This window comes from Pararge aegeria, chromosome 9 (assembly GCF_905163445.1).
Source record: "Pararge aegeria chromosome 9, ilParAegt1.1, whole genome shotgun sequence".
In the NCBI taxonomy this organism is placed as follows: domain Eukaryota; kingdom Metazoa; phylum Arthropoda; class Insecta; order Lepidoptera; family Nymphalidae; genus Pararge; species Pararge aegeria.
This window is the reverse complement of record NC_053188.1, coordinates 12,437,088-12,454,759: the sequence shown is the minus strand read 5'-3', so window position 1 is coordinate 12,454,759 and position 17,672 is coordinate 12,437,088. Positions and strand designations below refer to the sequence as shown.

The 17,672-nt window shown below is 35.2% G+C and overlaps 1 protein-coding gene across 1 annotated transcript in view; it reads left to right on the top strand.

The window, feature by feature from the left end:
- The first annotated feature begins 1,867 nt into the window (after nucleotides 1-1,867).
- Nucleotides 1,868-17,672, top strand: part of LOC120626586 — a 60,406-nt gene continuing 44,601 nt past the window's right edge. The window contains exons 1-2 of the mRNA XM_039894139.1: nucleotides 1,868-2,362; nucleotides 16,903-16,999. Of these exons, the coding sequence (XP_039750073.1) occupies nucleotides 16,903-16,999 (97 nt within the window). The 5' untranslated portion in view covers nucleotides 1,868-2,362. The remainder of the gene's footprint in view (nucleotides 2,363-16,902; nucleotides 17,000-17,672) is intronic.

The following is a 17,672-nucleotide window of genomic DNA, read 5'->3' as shown; positions in this document are numbered from 1 at the left end:
GACTACCTGAGCAATATATACACGTGGCCTTTTCTTTGATGACATCACATGATTCTCCAGTGTGCGGCTGTGCACACCTGTAACACCTAGGTTTAGATCTGCACTGGGCTTTGATATGGCCGAAACGGCAGCAGTTCAGACACTGGATTGTTGGGTATTTGTATGGTTCTACTGGGAGAGAGGTGTAAAATGAGAAAATTTTAGATGGAAGCATCTGACCCCTAAAAGTGACTACCACCGACTGGGTGGGAAGCCATTCTATTGTTCCTTCATTTGACGATTTTCTGTTCAAACGGCGGGCTTTCAGAACTGCACCACAACCAGCAGGTAGTTCTAACGACTCCACAAACTCCTCCATAGACCAGTCTACAGGGACACCTCGCACTAGACCCATCCTTGTTATATTGTAGGTTGGGATTTTAGCCTGATATTTCGTAAGGGGCAGAATTGGGCTAATTATAAATGTGTTAGCAGCTTGAGCAGAAGAAAATTCGACGCTAATCTTGTTACGGCCAACGTTTTTAACACCATCACTTACAATATTGGTGAACTTGTTTTTATGCATAAATTGACCGAATTTAAGTGCTCTGATAGACGTACCCGCAGATGGATCTGAGATTTCCCTTGAGACATGGACTATGAAGGGGCCTTTGTCATCCTTATCGTAACTTTCGGGGCCTTCTGCAAAGGAAGGATGCGTAAAAACAGTTTGGATCGACGGAACCGATTGTGATGACTCTGTTACAGTTTTTTTCTTGAATGTTACGCTAGCGGACTTTTCAGTGTCCACTGGGCGTTTTCTTGATGTTTGGCTAGACGCGCGAGGTGCATCCTCATTCGTGAAGATTCGAGACCCGTCAGGGTCTGGAGGCTCCGGAGGAGTATCTAGCTCCATCCCTATTAATATAAACACTCACCACCACCAAAACGGTTGTTAAAAAAAAAAAACACAAAAATCGGCTACTTTTCACTAAAAACAACACCGAAAATCACTACACGTGTGTCGACCAAGGCCAACGCTGCGAAGTCAATTCAATTCTTGTTTATGGCTTTTGAATCAAAGTCAGCTGAAATTTACATTTGACATTGACGTTACTAGCTTGGTTTTTTCCTTAACGGGCTTTACGGCTTGGGGCTCTAGTCTTTTCAATCTTAGCATATTAAAATTATTATTTTTATTAGAATTCTCAAATTCTGATTAACGAAAATTAGTGAAATCACTGTATGCACACTGTAATACCTGACCGGAAAATAGAACACCTTGCCATATTGGGGATAAAAATTGAACATTTTTTATTCCTATACTCTGTCAAATGTATTGCCATGCAAATATGAACAGGTTTCTTATTTTGCTGGTCAAGCTTTAAACAAAACCGCCGTAGATATTATGTGATCGAGTTCTCAAATAATATCAATTTCATTTTAATACTCGATAATAATCTAGGAACAATTGAGGATTTTATTGATAAACTTGATAGAAACCTATTTCATTACCATAGTGGTAAGAATATTCGATTGCGGGTTGTCCTATACTGGGTTGTTTCCTGGATTTTTCGTAAATAATCTCTCATAGAAGATGGGGATATAAAATTTAAACCCTTCCAATGCGGGTTTACGGACTGGAAATTAAATTTCAAATAAAAAAACCCCTATGGTTGAATAGGGGATGAAAATTTATTTGCAAAATCGTTGTGGAAGGTATAACCTCAAGGAATAGAACGCGAAAGAAGCAAAACGGTCGGTACGGGTAGGTATATCGTGTAGATTAAAGTGACTTACAGAAATTTAGGGAAGGAGTCACGGATAACTGTTAGTTACACATTATAATGTTATGAAACTTTATTGTGACAGAGTTCTCTTTAACCAGGTGTGTGCAGTTTATACATGAATTATAAACCTACTGCCTATCCACCCTAAAGAATTACATAACCCGTAATGGTGAATGGTTGTCAATTTTGTACAATCCTGTGCACACTACTGACATCAACTTTGTAGGTCACGCCTACTAGAGACGATTGAATACAGTGCGAAGTAGCTACGTACCTATCGGTAAATTGAGATGGAAAGAATAAGGTATATAGGTAGCTAGATAGGTGTGTGTAAACATATCCTTGTAGTGCGGTTTCTCGAGTATTGTTTGGTTTCAAAATGCAGTCCAGGCGATGAGCTCTGCGGTATTTTTCTGAATTCAGACACCTGTATTAGTGAACGAAACCATTGACGTCATAGGGTGTAGACGCATGCGCTATCGCCATTTTCTACATCGCATTTAGAAAGGGGGTGAGACAACGCGGTTCGCTCTATTACACTGTGGACGTTCGCTGCAAGACCAGAACTTTCAGCATAGTGAACGCGGGAAAAGGTAAGTTGATACAATTAACAACATTTTTATTTATTAAACCTTTTTACTTGCCGACGTTCGAAATATATCTATTTTACATACAGAATCCTGTCTTGAATCGGTGACGTAGGTAGGTACATTACATTGAATAGAACGCAGAATTATTAAGTCCATATTGTAGTTATGCCGGGAGTTAAATTAAATTAGCAGTCACTTTCGCGAAAGCGAATTTATTGTGCCAACTTAACAGAAGATTTTTTTAACGTAATTTAATAAATTTGATAACACAAAATCATCAACACATAGTTATCGGTTAATTTAATTAATATTCAAGCTCAAGAATGTGACTAATCTTAAATGAAGTTTGGGATAACTTAGAAGTAGGTTTTTACCTATTACAACTATTGAGGTCGTTTTCTCGGGGTTTGGGCAGCAGCGTATTCTGAGTACTACTTACTACCATCTACTGCGATCACCAAACCGTCTTCTCAGCGTGGTGATTAAGGGCAAATTCTCCCGCCCGGAGAGGCCTTTAGTCTAGCAGTGGACTTTTGTTAGGGTAGTTTAAAAGGTATCTACGAATATACCTACCTGGAAACTGTATCTTTTGTCTTAATCTCTCCTTAATGAAGCTCAAGCCAAATATTAACTTGAAGTAAGTAGATGAAAGATACGGATAAAATTGATAGCAGGAATCGTCAACCAAATAAATAATACGAGTTATCGGGTGACTTAATTTTATTTTGGCTCAAGAATGTGCCCAATCTAAAATTAAGTTCTGACTATTTAGTAGAAGGTATCTACATAAGCAATTAGTCCCATATACCTACCGTAAAACAGTCAAGGTATATTGTAGTTCAAGCCAAGTACCAACTTAAGTGAATAACATAGGCTAGATCTCACCTTAACTCTTCTATTTAGAGATTTGGGTTTTACGGCACGGATTTGCTAGAAAATAACGTCATGAAACTGCTTGCTTTGCTTTACTACTTCCTTTGGCGTCTACATTTTCTACTACCAACTTTGAGCCCATGCGTTCTAAAATCGTCTGATATTAAGTTATTCCTTTTATTCCAACATAAGACGGTATCTAATAGCTCACTTTTACATTTCAAAACTGGCTTCAAAACCCGGGGCAACATATGGGCTACTTTTTATCCCGATAAATAATAAGCTTCTCCCGGAAAATTTGAGATGAAAATTTTTATCAATTTTACTTCATAGCTCCGTTAAATTTGAACCGATTTTAATAATTCTTTTAATGAAAGTGTATACTATCAATCATGTATTGTATAATTTTAATGAAGATTTGATAAATATTGTCGGAGATAAGGACATAATTCTTCACAGATAACAGCGAGTCGCAAGGCATATGGGACAACGATCGAATGCATGCGTACCATCCTACTAATATTATAAATGCAAAAGTTTGTGAGAATGGGTGTGTGTGTATATTTTACTATGGTTTTCTGTAAATTGGTTGAAATATAACGATGTTTTCTAAATATGTCATACCGACTTAGAGTTTTACTGGCGTACGCAGCGAAAATGATTGATGATACATAAAAAAAATGGTCTACATCTTTAAAGTAATCGTGATTATCTACAAAAGAATCCACGAGGCTATATGTCTAACTGTTATGGTTAAGTCACAATAACGGCTTTTTTATAATTTTTCTTCCTAAACACGGGTATAATCGTAAGATTTTGACATTCCTATCATGATATTAATCCTTATCCAAATAAATAGTTTAAAAAATATAATTTTTGATTATATACCTGCAAATTCCTTTTTAAGTTATTCAAATTGAACCTATCGCTTAGAAGTTGCGACGGGTATAGAAACGCAAAAAGCACGAAAAATGCAGCGGACCGCCCGGCCGCGAATAACATAGTTTGGAAATAAAACTGGACCTGGTAAATAGCGTGCAAATCGGTTCTAGGTTAACGACGATAAAGTCAAACATAGGTAACATATACCTACTACAAAATGTTATTTTGAGACAGCCAAATAAATGCTTTTATCGTCTGTAGGTACTGCTACAGACTGCGATATACGTGGCCGAAGCTAGTTCAGTACCGTATAGTGATATTTCATTTTCCAAAAATTTGCGTGTTTAAATTAAGATTACTAAACTGCGGGAGAAAACACCTCATTACTTTACCACGGATGGTAAAGTACTTCAACAAGAGAAGCCGGAATAGCTTCTCATCTCATACTTTACTATTTTTTTGTGTTGGTGTTTTCGTTGTGTCTTTTTTTTGTTTTTTATTTATTTCACGGCCATGGATTCAATTCCTTTAAGGCCTTTCAAAAATATTACATTTTAGCGTAAATTAATTTCGTCTCCTGCACGGAAGACAAAGATCATTGACCTGACCATTGATACAGCCTATTCAGTCGTATCTTTTTTTATAGACAATCTACGTGGGCCGATGATGTAGGCACATAAACTAACTTTTCAGTTTAATTTATTTTTTAATTAAAATTTAAAATAATTATTGGTTACCGGAATAATAAAAATAGCTAGGAAAAGAAGAGTAGAAATTAATTTCTATAGTTCGTTTAGGACAATTATTGGAAAATATTTCCAAATCACATAAAGAAAAGTTATGCATCATATTCCTTTACAATACTACGCAAAGGAAGTTTAAGTTATTTTGTAGTAGGTATATGTTACCTATGTTTACCCGGGATGAAAAGTAATATCCTGTCTGTGTTCGGGATGCGAGCTATGCCCGTGTCAAATTTGATGCAGCATTTGAGCCGAATATATGTAACAAACAAATAAACTAACCAAATAAAACACACACACATCTTTAAAACCCGGTTTTAGACCGATTATATTAAAGGCTATTAAATAAGTAGGTATGTACAATTCAAAATATTACATACTTGTTTTTTCTAAAACGTGGGGACTAACTTCGGTGAACCAAAAGTTATTAAAATTTAATTAACATTTCCGTATGAAATTACTTTGTTTACCTACGTAATATAAATTTAACGCGTGGGAATCGTTCAATTTATATATAGGAAAGCCAATTAATAAAATTAATTAGTTGTTTTACAACGTGCCTCGATCGAGGCAACAATATTTGTGTTCAGTAATTATAATTTACCTCTCTGAGATGAAACAGAGTGGACAGGATAAAGACGCTGTGCACTGGGCCCTAAAATTAATTAATTCTAACCAAATACATTTTGACAGGGGGTGAATTAAGGGACTGAAAGGGTTTAAGATTTAAGTCGTATATAAATATAAAAGGTTAACTAAAGCGTTACAGTAATGTTATGGTATTCGAATTTTTCATTAAGAACGTGACTTCACTGGATCGATTTGCCGCTTTGCCGATTGAAAATGCCCTCCGCGTACTTTTCCATTTCTACATCTTTATTCAAATTCAAATTTCAAATTCACATTCAAAATTTTTCAAAATTTATTTATTTCAAGTAGGCCTAATTAATAAGCACTTATGAAACGTCAAGACTGTTTGTAGTGACTCTACCACCGGTTCGGAAGGCAGATTCCACTGAGAAGAGCCGGCAAGAAACTCAGCGGATGCTCTTTTCCAACATCATTTTAAAGTTTAACAATCTTTAGAATTTTTCTGTTTTGTGAGAGATGGGAGCGGAGTGGCCTGCTTCCAAGCAGCCTTGTCGTTTAGGAATTCATCAATCATGTAGTAACCACGATTTATTAAATGTGTTTTAATATATTGCTTAAACTTAGGTAAAGGTAGATCTAATATTACCTTCGGTATCATGTTATAAAAGCATATACCCATCCCCACAAAGGATTTCTGTACTTTTGCAGACGATATGCAGATATCGCTAATTTATGTCCGTTTCTAGTTAGTCGACTGTTTATATCGACTTTTTGTTTATAATTACTCATGTTTTGTTTAATAAAGATAATATTATTATAAATATATTGCGAGGCTACTGTAAGTATACCTATTTCTTTAAATTTGGTACGAAGGGATTCGCGTGATCTAAGTTTATATATCGATCGCACAGCTCTTTTCTGTATTATAAATATAGTTTCTATATCAGCAGCTCTGCCCCATAACAAGATCCCATACGACATTACACTATGAAAGTACGCAAAATAAACAAGCCTAGCAGTTTCAACATCTGTTAACTGTCTAATTTTCTGAAGGCATAAGCAGCTGAGCTGAGCTTACCCGCTAGTGTCTCGATATGGGCACCCCACTGTAGCTTACAATCCAAGGTAACTCCTAGGAAAACTGTGTCTGTTAATATCATAACTGTTTAATATCTACAATCTACATATGTTAGTAGTTAGTGATAATTTTATTATTATTTTCTATCGACAAAATTTTACTTAATCGTGTGCAACACAACCATTTTGCTAGATATATGGTAAAGCTCATTATAATCTAATAATGTGCATTAGGTAATCATTATGAAAATTAAGTTTAATTTGCTATTGCTTAATTGTTAAGAACTTAATAATTTCCGCGTTCTTTGACCGCGTCTATGACGGTCTTTTACAAATCCCCTGGGAACCGATAGTTTTCCTGGAAAAAAAGAGCATATGTTACTCTCCGTCTTTTAGAAAACAAAGGAAAATAGAATAGAAAATATTTATTAAAAAAACTCAATACGATAAATCTTTGGAATCCTAACCCCCGTATCTTAGAGGCCAGTGCATTCTCAAACATTCATCAATTCATCATTCATCAATCATTGAGATAATATCTAGTGCACTTTAACAATAGCATGACTAAAATCCGTGCGTGTATGTGTATGTGTCTTTGAACACTCTATGCCAAAAATCAAGGTGATTGGGCGGAATAATCTAGTTAGGGTGTGAAGCAAGGACAAACAAACACCGTTTCGTGTTTAGAATATTAATACCGCTATCTATTAGACACTTACACAATGCAAACTAACCATGATGTTATGATGGTTACACTTTCTACCTTTTTATCGCAACGCTCTTCGCACGCTCAGGTTGCCTTTAAAAGATCACTGTTAGTGATAAGGCCGCCTTTGCACCCTAGCACTAAATACTATTGCTGTTTTCCTTGTGTTTTTCCTATTGTGTTGTGTTGCAATAATGTTTCTCTATTCTATTCTATAATATATATGACTCTGACTGTTAGATAATATACAAATAAACCGCAATAAAATAATATTGCAATTATAAATTGAGATATCAACTATCTATCTTTTGAGTTTGAACAAAACACACGTTTAAAAAAAGTTAAAATCGGTTCAGTAGTTTGTCAAGATGTCCGGTTGTAGGAATGGAGTTCATACCGGACAAACCTACAACCGGACATCTTGACAAACTACTGAACCGATTTTAACTTTTTTTAAACGTGTGTTAAAATCGGTTCAGTAGTTTGTCAAGATGTCCGGTTGTAGGTTTGTCCGGTATGAACTCCATTCCTACAACCGGACATCTTGACAAACTACTGAACCGATTTTAACTTTTTTTAAACGTGTGTTTTGTTCAAACTCAAAAGATAGATAGTTGATATCTCAATTTATAATTGCAATATTATTTTATTGCGGTTTATTTGTTTATTATCTATCTTGACACTGGAATTAATATTTGATAGATGTTTATTTTCTCTACTGGTATGTTGTGTATATAAGGCCATAACCCTGACTCTATCCTACTGAGATTAGGAGCAAATCTGTTTCTATTCCTAAGGGGTTAATATTCGATTAATGTGAAGGTAAACAAGAAACATCTTAACTCAGCATTATATAAACTAATCTTGCTAGGTTATTACAGCCAAGTCTGTAATTAGAACTGACAAAATAAATAACATCCTTTCTCTGTTGACGATTGGCTCGACGCGGTAAAATATATTACGAGTAACTTAACAAGTTTTAATAACAAGTTTCGTTCGGTAGGAAAATCTCTCGGGTCGCATTAAAAAATAATTTAAAATTAAAAACTGATTAGTTGTGAATCTTTTAATAATTGTGTCACAGTTAGTTATTGTTTACTCCTTCTCTTCATTTTCCGCATGGAAGCATCCATGCTGGTTGTACACGTGTTCGCCTACTACAGCCATATAAGCTCGTTCCAGTAGCTTAGCAGGCCGCACAGGTTCCAGGAATGATGGTGGGATCCAAAGTAGACCTAGGTTCCAGGAATAATGCTAGGGATCCCAAGTAGATTTCTTCTGGACATTACAGCAACCTGAGCTTTAGTTTTCAATCTACTTCAATGCAGGCTCTACACACTTAGGTTACCTCAGTAGATTGTTACTTAGTGTCTGGTTCAGATTACGGAATATTTCCTTAGGCAGTGATAGATTAGTGGTTAGGACATTGGCTTCACTTTCGGGGGGCTGAGTTCGAATCCCAACACGCACCTCTAACTTTTAATCTGCAAGATATGTGCATTTTAATCTTTTAAATATCACTTGCTGTAACGGTGAAGGAAAACGTCGTGATGCATAAACGTCCTGCATGCCTGAGAGTTCTTCAGAATGTTCTTAAAGGCGTGTGAAGTCCTCCAATTCGCATTGGCCAGCTTGGTGGACTACGGCCTAGACCCTTCTCATTTTCAGAGGAGACCCGTGCCCTGTAATGTGCCGTTAATGGGTTGATATAATGGTGATTCCTAATATAAAAAAAGAATAACAATGTTATATAAAAATAGTAGTATCAAAGCTAAATGAAAATAAACGGCAAGTTCCCATTGGCGCTAACTTTAACATCGGAAGAGCTTCCAACGTTTTCTTTTGCTTCAATGTTGTTATTTTATCTATCTAGTCTAAAGTAGGTTACGGTTAACGTCGCTAATGCGGTCTTTTAAAGAAACTTTCAAACAAAGTAAACTCAATACGTTTAACGTTCTAATATCAATATCGGTACTTCGATATTCGTATTTTCATATTATTTTTTTAAAGTTATTTAACTATGGTAACAACTATAAAAATCTGTGAGGTCCACTAGCGGCTTTGCAACTCCTTGAGTTATATAACTTTGCCTCTTCTATCGATCCCCTCTCTCATAGAATACTGTGAAAATACGTGCAAGCTTCTCAAACTCTTAATTTTTAAATACTTACACAGTTATTAAACGTATTGTTTGATAAATAAATAATTAATATCTGATTTTCACCGCTCGCACCGCTCCTTCTAACAGAGTACACACTCTGAGCTTTTTGATAAGAGGTTAGCGATCACGTTTCTGAACAAAAAATAACTGAGAAACGCACTGCTCAAAAATTCTGGTCTTTTAGAACGCTGACTATCCGAGGTTTCGGTGAACAGTGCCGTGCACAGGGTTTTTGACCAGGGTATGCATATGGTATATGCAGGTACATGGCATAAAATGGAAAAATTCCCCTCCAATACGACTTATATCAAATGATTTGGGTTTGCAGTGCTTTTGTGCATGTATGAAGTGCACGCCGCTGTTGGCGACTTACTTCTTTCTTGAAATTAGACCTACGTTACTGTTGAATCTATTATATTGGTTAAGCGCTTTTATCTGTAGTGTAGTACCGACTTTATTATGATTATATGTCTCTGAAACGAACATGTTTCAGAACAATCTCCGAGTGCACAGAGATTGAAATTTCCTTTCTGTAGCAAGGAAATCGAAGAGATGAATGACATTGGAACATTCTTGCTACAAGGCACCGGTTGTCGGCCGGAGATTGCCTGCTGCTTAATAGAGATTGAAGTTGTACATTAATCTTATTTTATAGTCCACGTTGTATTTAAGCGGACTCGAACTAGCTAGCGCAGAATATATAGATTCACCCTTTTACCGAGGGCTATAAATAATTGCGATTTCGACTTTGTATTTCGGTTATTTTGCATTTAACTTCGAGAGTTTATTTATGGATATAAAGCAACATTCTATATTAAGAGTATATATCTTTATACAATGTTAGAAAATTGAGAGCATTTTTACGGAGAGTCGGCAGTAAAAAAAACCAAAATCAAAACAAAGCAGACAGAATTTTCGTGTTGATTGTTTTGTTCATGTTTGACGAAGAAATATTATGCCAATCTTACTAAAATTGTGGAATTGAAAATTAATATTGTGGAATAAGGGCAGAAAAATAAATGAAAAATGTAGAGCAAGATTCGAAGATCGAATATTGCCGCAGAACGCGTCAGTTTGAGTTTGTTTTACGTGGTAAATACTATTATATTTAATATGCTGGCGATTGCGAAAAAATTTGGATGACATCATCAGAACGTGATACGCATTTTAGTACGGTTAGACCAGTTCTGACCGGTCTAAAATGAGTTTAAAAATTAAACTCGTTCAAGTATTCTGTTCTATCTTATGTTCGAGACACAATTATAGCCCAGTGTTAATTATTAATACACAACTTTTTCAACTGTCAATTATAAACAAACAACAATTTATTATCAAAGATATAAACTGACTTTGGCTTCTAGCCTTTTTAATTGAAACTACTTTACCAATGAGACGATCTAAAACTACCAGATCATTTCTCATTTGACATATTCTAAGCAAGTACATACATCCATGACCGCAAGGCACGTGTGATACGAGAAACGCTTTTCGTTGGTCTTGTTATGCGATGCGCTTATTCGCTTTTTCAATTAGCTTCTATAAGCCGATTGAAAAAGTAGAATAACGTAGGAACGTACTTTGTCTTGGATTAAAGTCCACTAATCTCCTTGACGCTCGGAATGAACAAGCTTTTTAAAAACAAATCTGCCTGAGACTAAGTGGCTTATAAGATTACTGTACAGGTACTCTCATTAATATCACTAATTTTAGTAGACTACTTAAATGTCATATTTTTTATCGACGTAAAAAAAAAGGTACTTAATTTGATTGTAGGTTTTTTGGTATATTTGTTACTTGATTACTCCGCCGATTTGGTGAAGATATTTAGGAGGGATCTTGGGGAAATCTAGGAAGCTCTTCAAATATTAATATAGGCAAACCGGTACGCAGACAGACACGTTTTAAAAACTTAGGCAAGCACTGAGACTAACTTGTATAACTAACTGACTGACTGATAGACCATTTACAGCCCAAACGGCTGAAAGTAGAAATTTGAAATGAGTTAATATTTTTTGAGTCCTCTAGAAGAGTACTACGTGTATTTTAAAGTCTTCGGCTAGAAGAATTGTATGAGAGTCTGTAATTTTAAACGTTATATAGTTATTTGAGCTTTTGGTTGAAAAAAAATATATATGTTAATAGGCTTTATTGACCACAACTGTTATTGGCGCAACAATTATAAAAAGAAGAGAAAAAAATAAAACAAACAATTAAAATAATCGTTATCATCACCGAAGTTCTATGTTGCAGCACCATGACAGTAGGTACCTGCCAAAGAATACTAAAATGCTGATTAAGCTGAAATAAGAAACACTTTTTTCACTGTAGTATTTCAATACTACCAAATCAGGTTAAATAGAGACGAAGTTGAAAGTTTGTGTAAGAGTCCTTCAATAGTCAAAGTTATTTAAACAGATTTTATAAAATTCAACCCCGAAGAGTGAAAAAGGGGATAAAAGTTTGTAGAAAATTATTTAAACACAATATCTAATTTCTATCTATAAATAAGATATTATGACTTTTGTATGTACAGCGGGAGAATTTCTTATCCTAACGGGATACCAGAAATTTTACTTATACGGAGTGGCTGACATTCTTTAGTCTGAAATATAGTAAATACAAGTAGCTCCTTCGCTCGCCGGTATCTAGATTTTTCATTCTGGAAAAGGGCTCTAGAGGGCGGCGTGCATAAACAGGAATGCTTTACATAATTTTATTCGCGCATGGTATAGGGTATCTTATCTCTTTTAGGCGAAACCTAATGCAAGCTTATACATCGACACATACCCTGTATTTTAGTGTTTAAACTTGCTACTAACTACCAACTTATTTTAAAAATTGTTGTTTTGTAAATCCAGTGTATTCAACTAACTTACTGACTAGGTACAATCTTTTATTTATTGACATGACTGAACTAAAATAAATATGACCGGATTTATCGTATCAAATTTTGGCGTAAGTAATATGGTACGAGTTTGGATGCTTTTGACGACCTAATACCCATAAATCGTCGCCTTTTTATGGATTCTTTTTATCTTTATATATGTAAGCTCATTATTATTGGCCCAGATACACCTATTTCAAAGTTGATGCCATGCTGAGTTAATTAATCATGGCTTCACTTGTTAAATCTTTGACACAAATTTGAACGCGTAGAGAAAATTTTGGTATGGTGATCACGCACAGGACAATGCAGCATCAATGACTCTAAGCGATATTAAACTCGTCGCAGGGAGAGGTACTCTTATGAGTACAGAAAGCATATGACGGGAAAATTTACACTATCTTCAAAAACGTACTATGTCCACGGTACACCTGTGAGCGTTAAGACGATGATGTATTTTTGACATGACATTATTTACATGATGATGAGAGGTATTAGACTACGACTAGGATTACTCCATAGATCATCATCGTCGTCATCATCCACCCATTACGACCAATTACAGGGTATGGGTCGTGCTCTCAGAATGAGAAGGGTTTAGGCCGTAATCCACCACGCTGGCCTAGTGCGGATTGGTAGACTTAACACACCCTTGAAAATATTACTAGATACTGAGATATGTATCCTGGCAAAACATATAAAAGTCCCGAGAAACACTACTAACTCAATGAATTTTGCTACGCACACGTACACTACCAAGGTGACAGCCGTAACAAGGACCTAGACGCTATGATTCAAAATGTATGTCTGCTCTACATTATTCAAAGAATGTTTTTGCCCGAAAGTCAAGCTTTTTACAAATAAAAGTAGAAGAGACGATCGCAAAGAACCGACTTAATAATTCACTGGGGCAATGTTAAATATGAATCTAAAACCAAGCCTTTCTATGACAAAAGAAATCAAGAAAGTAAATGCAACTACCTAACCTTAACCAAGTAAATAATACCTTCATAATCCATTTCACTACGTTATTCATAGAAAAGGCTAGGCTCTAGTTTTAGACCAGTCACCAGCAAAATGAGATTAATTAGGAGATATTTGTCCCAACAGAATTACACTTTTTTTTTTTAGTTTTAATATGCAGGCTTGTATTTTAGCCATATACGATAAAAAATTGATTTTCTTAAAATAGATAACTCGTTAAAGAATGTTTAAAAATATTTTAAACTAAATATAGAAGTTTCGAGAATAGAGAAAAAAATTGCATTGCTGGCCATCAACTAGTAAGAGCTCTTCATCTCTACTTTAAGCAAGGCTGTAAGAGTAGCGATCTATTCTTCCCTCGTCCGCTATGTGGTTATTGTCATAATAAAACGTAAAGTTTCCACTTAGCAATCTGAAGTGGAACGAAACGAGCGCTGGAAATTATAACAATGAGAATGGGAAAATAAAAAATAAAACTACATAGAAAACTTTTTTCACTGTGGCCTAAAAATACGAGGTTACATAATGAAATGTTGTAGGCAACATATTAAAAATATATGTACTTTTTGACATAGTCATAGTTCATACGATTTGTAAACTTCTAATTTTGTTTACCGTAGACACTGTAAAAAGGTCAGATGTTTTAAGGATATCATTCTGAAAGTCTAGCCCTTGACTGCAATCTTATCTGATAGTAAGTTATGATGCAGTCTAAGATGGTGGCGGGCTTACCTGTTAGGTAGTAGGTATGCCAGTTATATTTAAACCATGCCCCTTATTGGTTTCTACGCAAAATCGTACCGGAACGCTAAATCGCATAGTGGCACGTCTTTGTCGATAGTTATAACTAGCCACGACCGAAGCCTCAGTTATATGTGAGGACCAGAGTTTAATCAAAAAAATTAGATAGGCGCTTGTGTAAATAATTTCCTATGCCAACATTGTTTTCACAAAGAGAGAGCTACAGGTTCCTAAGACAGTTTTCCTGTATGGTATAACCTAATAAAATGTCCGTACTGTCCCAGTTCATAAAAACACTGCATAACGGTTAACCTACTATTATGATACCCTCATCAATGTCATTTGATAAAAGAAGGTCATTATTCAGGTTCCGAAGTGTTAGTCTCACGTTTTTATTTAAGTATGTAATCATAATAAACTAATAATACATTATCTTTATTAGGAATAAATCTAATATAAATATCAGGGTTTCTTATAATTCTGAAGAAAGATATATGAAGCTTTTGCGCTTTTATTTTCTCCTTGCATGTACCCGTAGCTTTAGGTGAATGCGAAGACCTATTAAGGGTCGGTTCTCATTTAGCCTTAAGTCCGTTTAATTTGCTTGATCCTCTCTCTGTATTTGTTTTAATAAAAATAGCTACACAATTATGTGTGAGAGATTTGCCAGTTCAAGACGCAAGTTGAAAATGATAGAGCGTAAGTGTACACGTCTGTAAAATCAAAATATTACTAAGCCATATGTAGTTAACTTATAACTAACTTAAAAATTTAAACATGTAATTCAATTTCGCCAAGAAACTTTCTGTTTTTTACGCACTCAAATGCCAGGTTGATCTTGATTCCTGGAGCAAATAATAAATAGGCCACCTGTCGCCAGATGAGGCTATTCAATGCACAGCGTTACTGACTGTAACGTATTTAAAAACCTAAATAATATAGATATGATAAAACAAAAGATATGTGCAGCTGAGAATTGTTTGTGAATATTTCACTATGCAAGGATTGTCACGCAATAATTGCGTACAAGCAGAAACCATTGCAAAAGTATACCGGGACACGGAACAGAGGTGTTTTACCCGGCGAGGGTGGGGTGAACTGGGTCACCAGAGCGCCAGCATTGGATGTTACCGCAGAATCTAGAGCAAATTATACAAGCTATTAGGTGCACGCCAACTTGTTGATATGTTGATATTTATAACTTTAAATGTATTTCAATATTTACTGAAAGAAGAATGAATGATTTATTTATTTCTCCACATTACCTATAAGTATAAGTACAATATAATGTTGCTTACGGGCTATTTTGTTACACAGTTATTATGCTTGAACTAGTTAAAACCTGTGTCTCAAGCCACCAGGCCCTTTTCCCAGGGTAAAATATACAAGGATTAATATAATATAGTTTAAGTAATGTTATAATTAAAGTTATTCGATAATATTTAAATTTAAGTAAGAATAACTTTATGTTCAATATATTAAATAATAATAAAAAAAGGTAACTTACAATTTTTTGAATTCGTTTATTTTCGTGCGTGTACTTAACCAATTATAGATACTTTTCTTTTAAAATTTTCCACACTGAAGAATGAATATAAATAATAATATAAATTAGTTTTTAAAATAACCTTACGGTAGTCCTGTGTGTGAAATGAATCGTGACAATGACAAATGAAAAAAGACTCATGCTACATGACGCTCCGCTTTAATCTTGTACACAATAAAATACTTAAATAATTGTTAGTTTGTAAACGTTCACTTGACAAGTGAACGTTTACAAACTAACAATTATAGCTGATATTTAGGGCTGTGGCTTTTTCAGTTTTAACTGTTAACTACTGGCCCACCAACTCGCATTGGGGCAGCGTGGTGGGCTTATGCTACAATCTCCTATGAGACAGGAGGCCTGTGCCCAGCAAAGGGGAGTTATAATGTTTATGACTGTCTTCTTTTTGGTAGCTTGGTAACGTAGTCAATTACATGGATAGCCTTTATATTTCAAAAGAGTCTTTAAATTATTTAAAAAATGTTTGTAATCGGATATTTGTAGACAAAATATTTTATTTTGTGTTGCTTACACGTGTTAACAAATTATTTTGCTTACGGTCTATCAAATAGTCATTTATTTTATTACTGGAGCGATCGTTGGCATAAATTTCCCATCCGCTGTACGTGAAATGAATTTTCATACAATTTATTTTCATTTTGCCTCTCAATTTTTTTATTTAAATTAAGATTTGCTGTCTAGATAGGAAACATGGTCGACTGACTATTTCCAATTACATTTCAATCTTCTGGAGATTTCCATTATATTTGTGGTGCAATTTAAACAGATATCCGCAAAAGAAATTGTTCATTTTTTTTTTTTTTTTTACAAACCCTTCACGAAATCTCACCCGGTGGTAAGTGATGGTGTATAGCAGTATGAAGTATGGCAGTTATATTTAACCCATACCTCTAATCGGTTTCTAGGCGACATCGGCACTTCTTTGTCGGAAGGGTGGTACTGGCCACGGCCGAAGCGAAAATACAGAAATTATAAATTCCCATGTAGAAAATCGAACCACCTCCTCACTCACCGATACGCCATGAAGTTCGTCCAAATTGTAGAGTCAATCGGCCGCTTCATTTTCATCGTGCCCATAGTTTACACGACCACATTAATACAATAAAAAACTTTATTGCTTTACTCAATTGTTAGTTCTAGGAAGCTTCACCAGATATGTTTAGAGCAAGTTTATCGCAAATGGCTACAAAGGCAGCGTTATGACTTGCTCTAATGACAAAGCTCAGTGCTGATTTTAGTTTGCTCCATTTTAAGTAATGGTATATAACTTTTTAATTTACAGTGTGTAGTGCTATTTGTCTAATCAAAAATTTAACACGGTTTGCTTGTTTCAGATGGTGATAGCTACTAAAATGGCTTCAAAGCTGCTATTAACTTTGTTACTTGCCTGTGCAGCTAACGTGCTCTCAGCGCCATTCGCTCAGAATACGGGTAAGTGTTTCGATTTGTATTTTATCTTTCGATAAGAAAAGGATTCTCTCAAATCTGAAATCTATCTCAAGGGGTGAAATGAGGTTTCAAAAGTGTTATCGAAGCAACAGGCTAAAATTGCTGGATGGCTTAAGGCTAAGATTTAATAAAATCTGCATCACGCTTCCTCCTGTTTCCAACTTTAGTTAATAACCATCCAAGATTGGTTCCACAAAAGAACAACATCATCGAGTTGCCGCTTTGACATCAAAAAATTATATTTTCGTTTGGTTTGCTCGACCTTGATGATGGCAATAATCTATTGCGTTTCATATTGCACGGGGATACGAAACACATCAAGTAAGCCGATTTTTATACTAGCGCTAGCAGCGAAGATAATAAATAATAGTATATTACTGCGACAAAACATATATCAAGTTGATGATATTTTTATGAAAAATATAGTCAAATATTTATAAAATGCAGATAAACGGCCATAAACTGATAAATATTCATGTGTTAAACATGAATATTTTTCAGTTTATGGCCATTTACAAACATTTTACAAACATTTTCCAGTAGTGGGAATCGAACCCACAGCCTTGGGCTCAGAAAACAGGGTCGCGGCCCACTGCGCTGATTTCCGCAGCGAGCAGAACAAAAATTTTTTTGGAAAAAATTTAAAGAAATATTG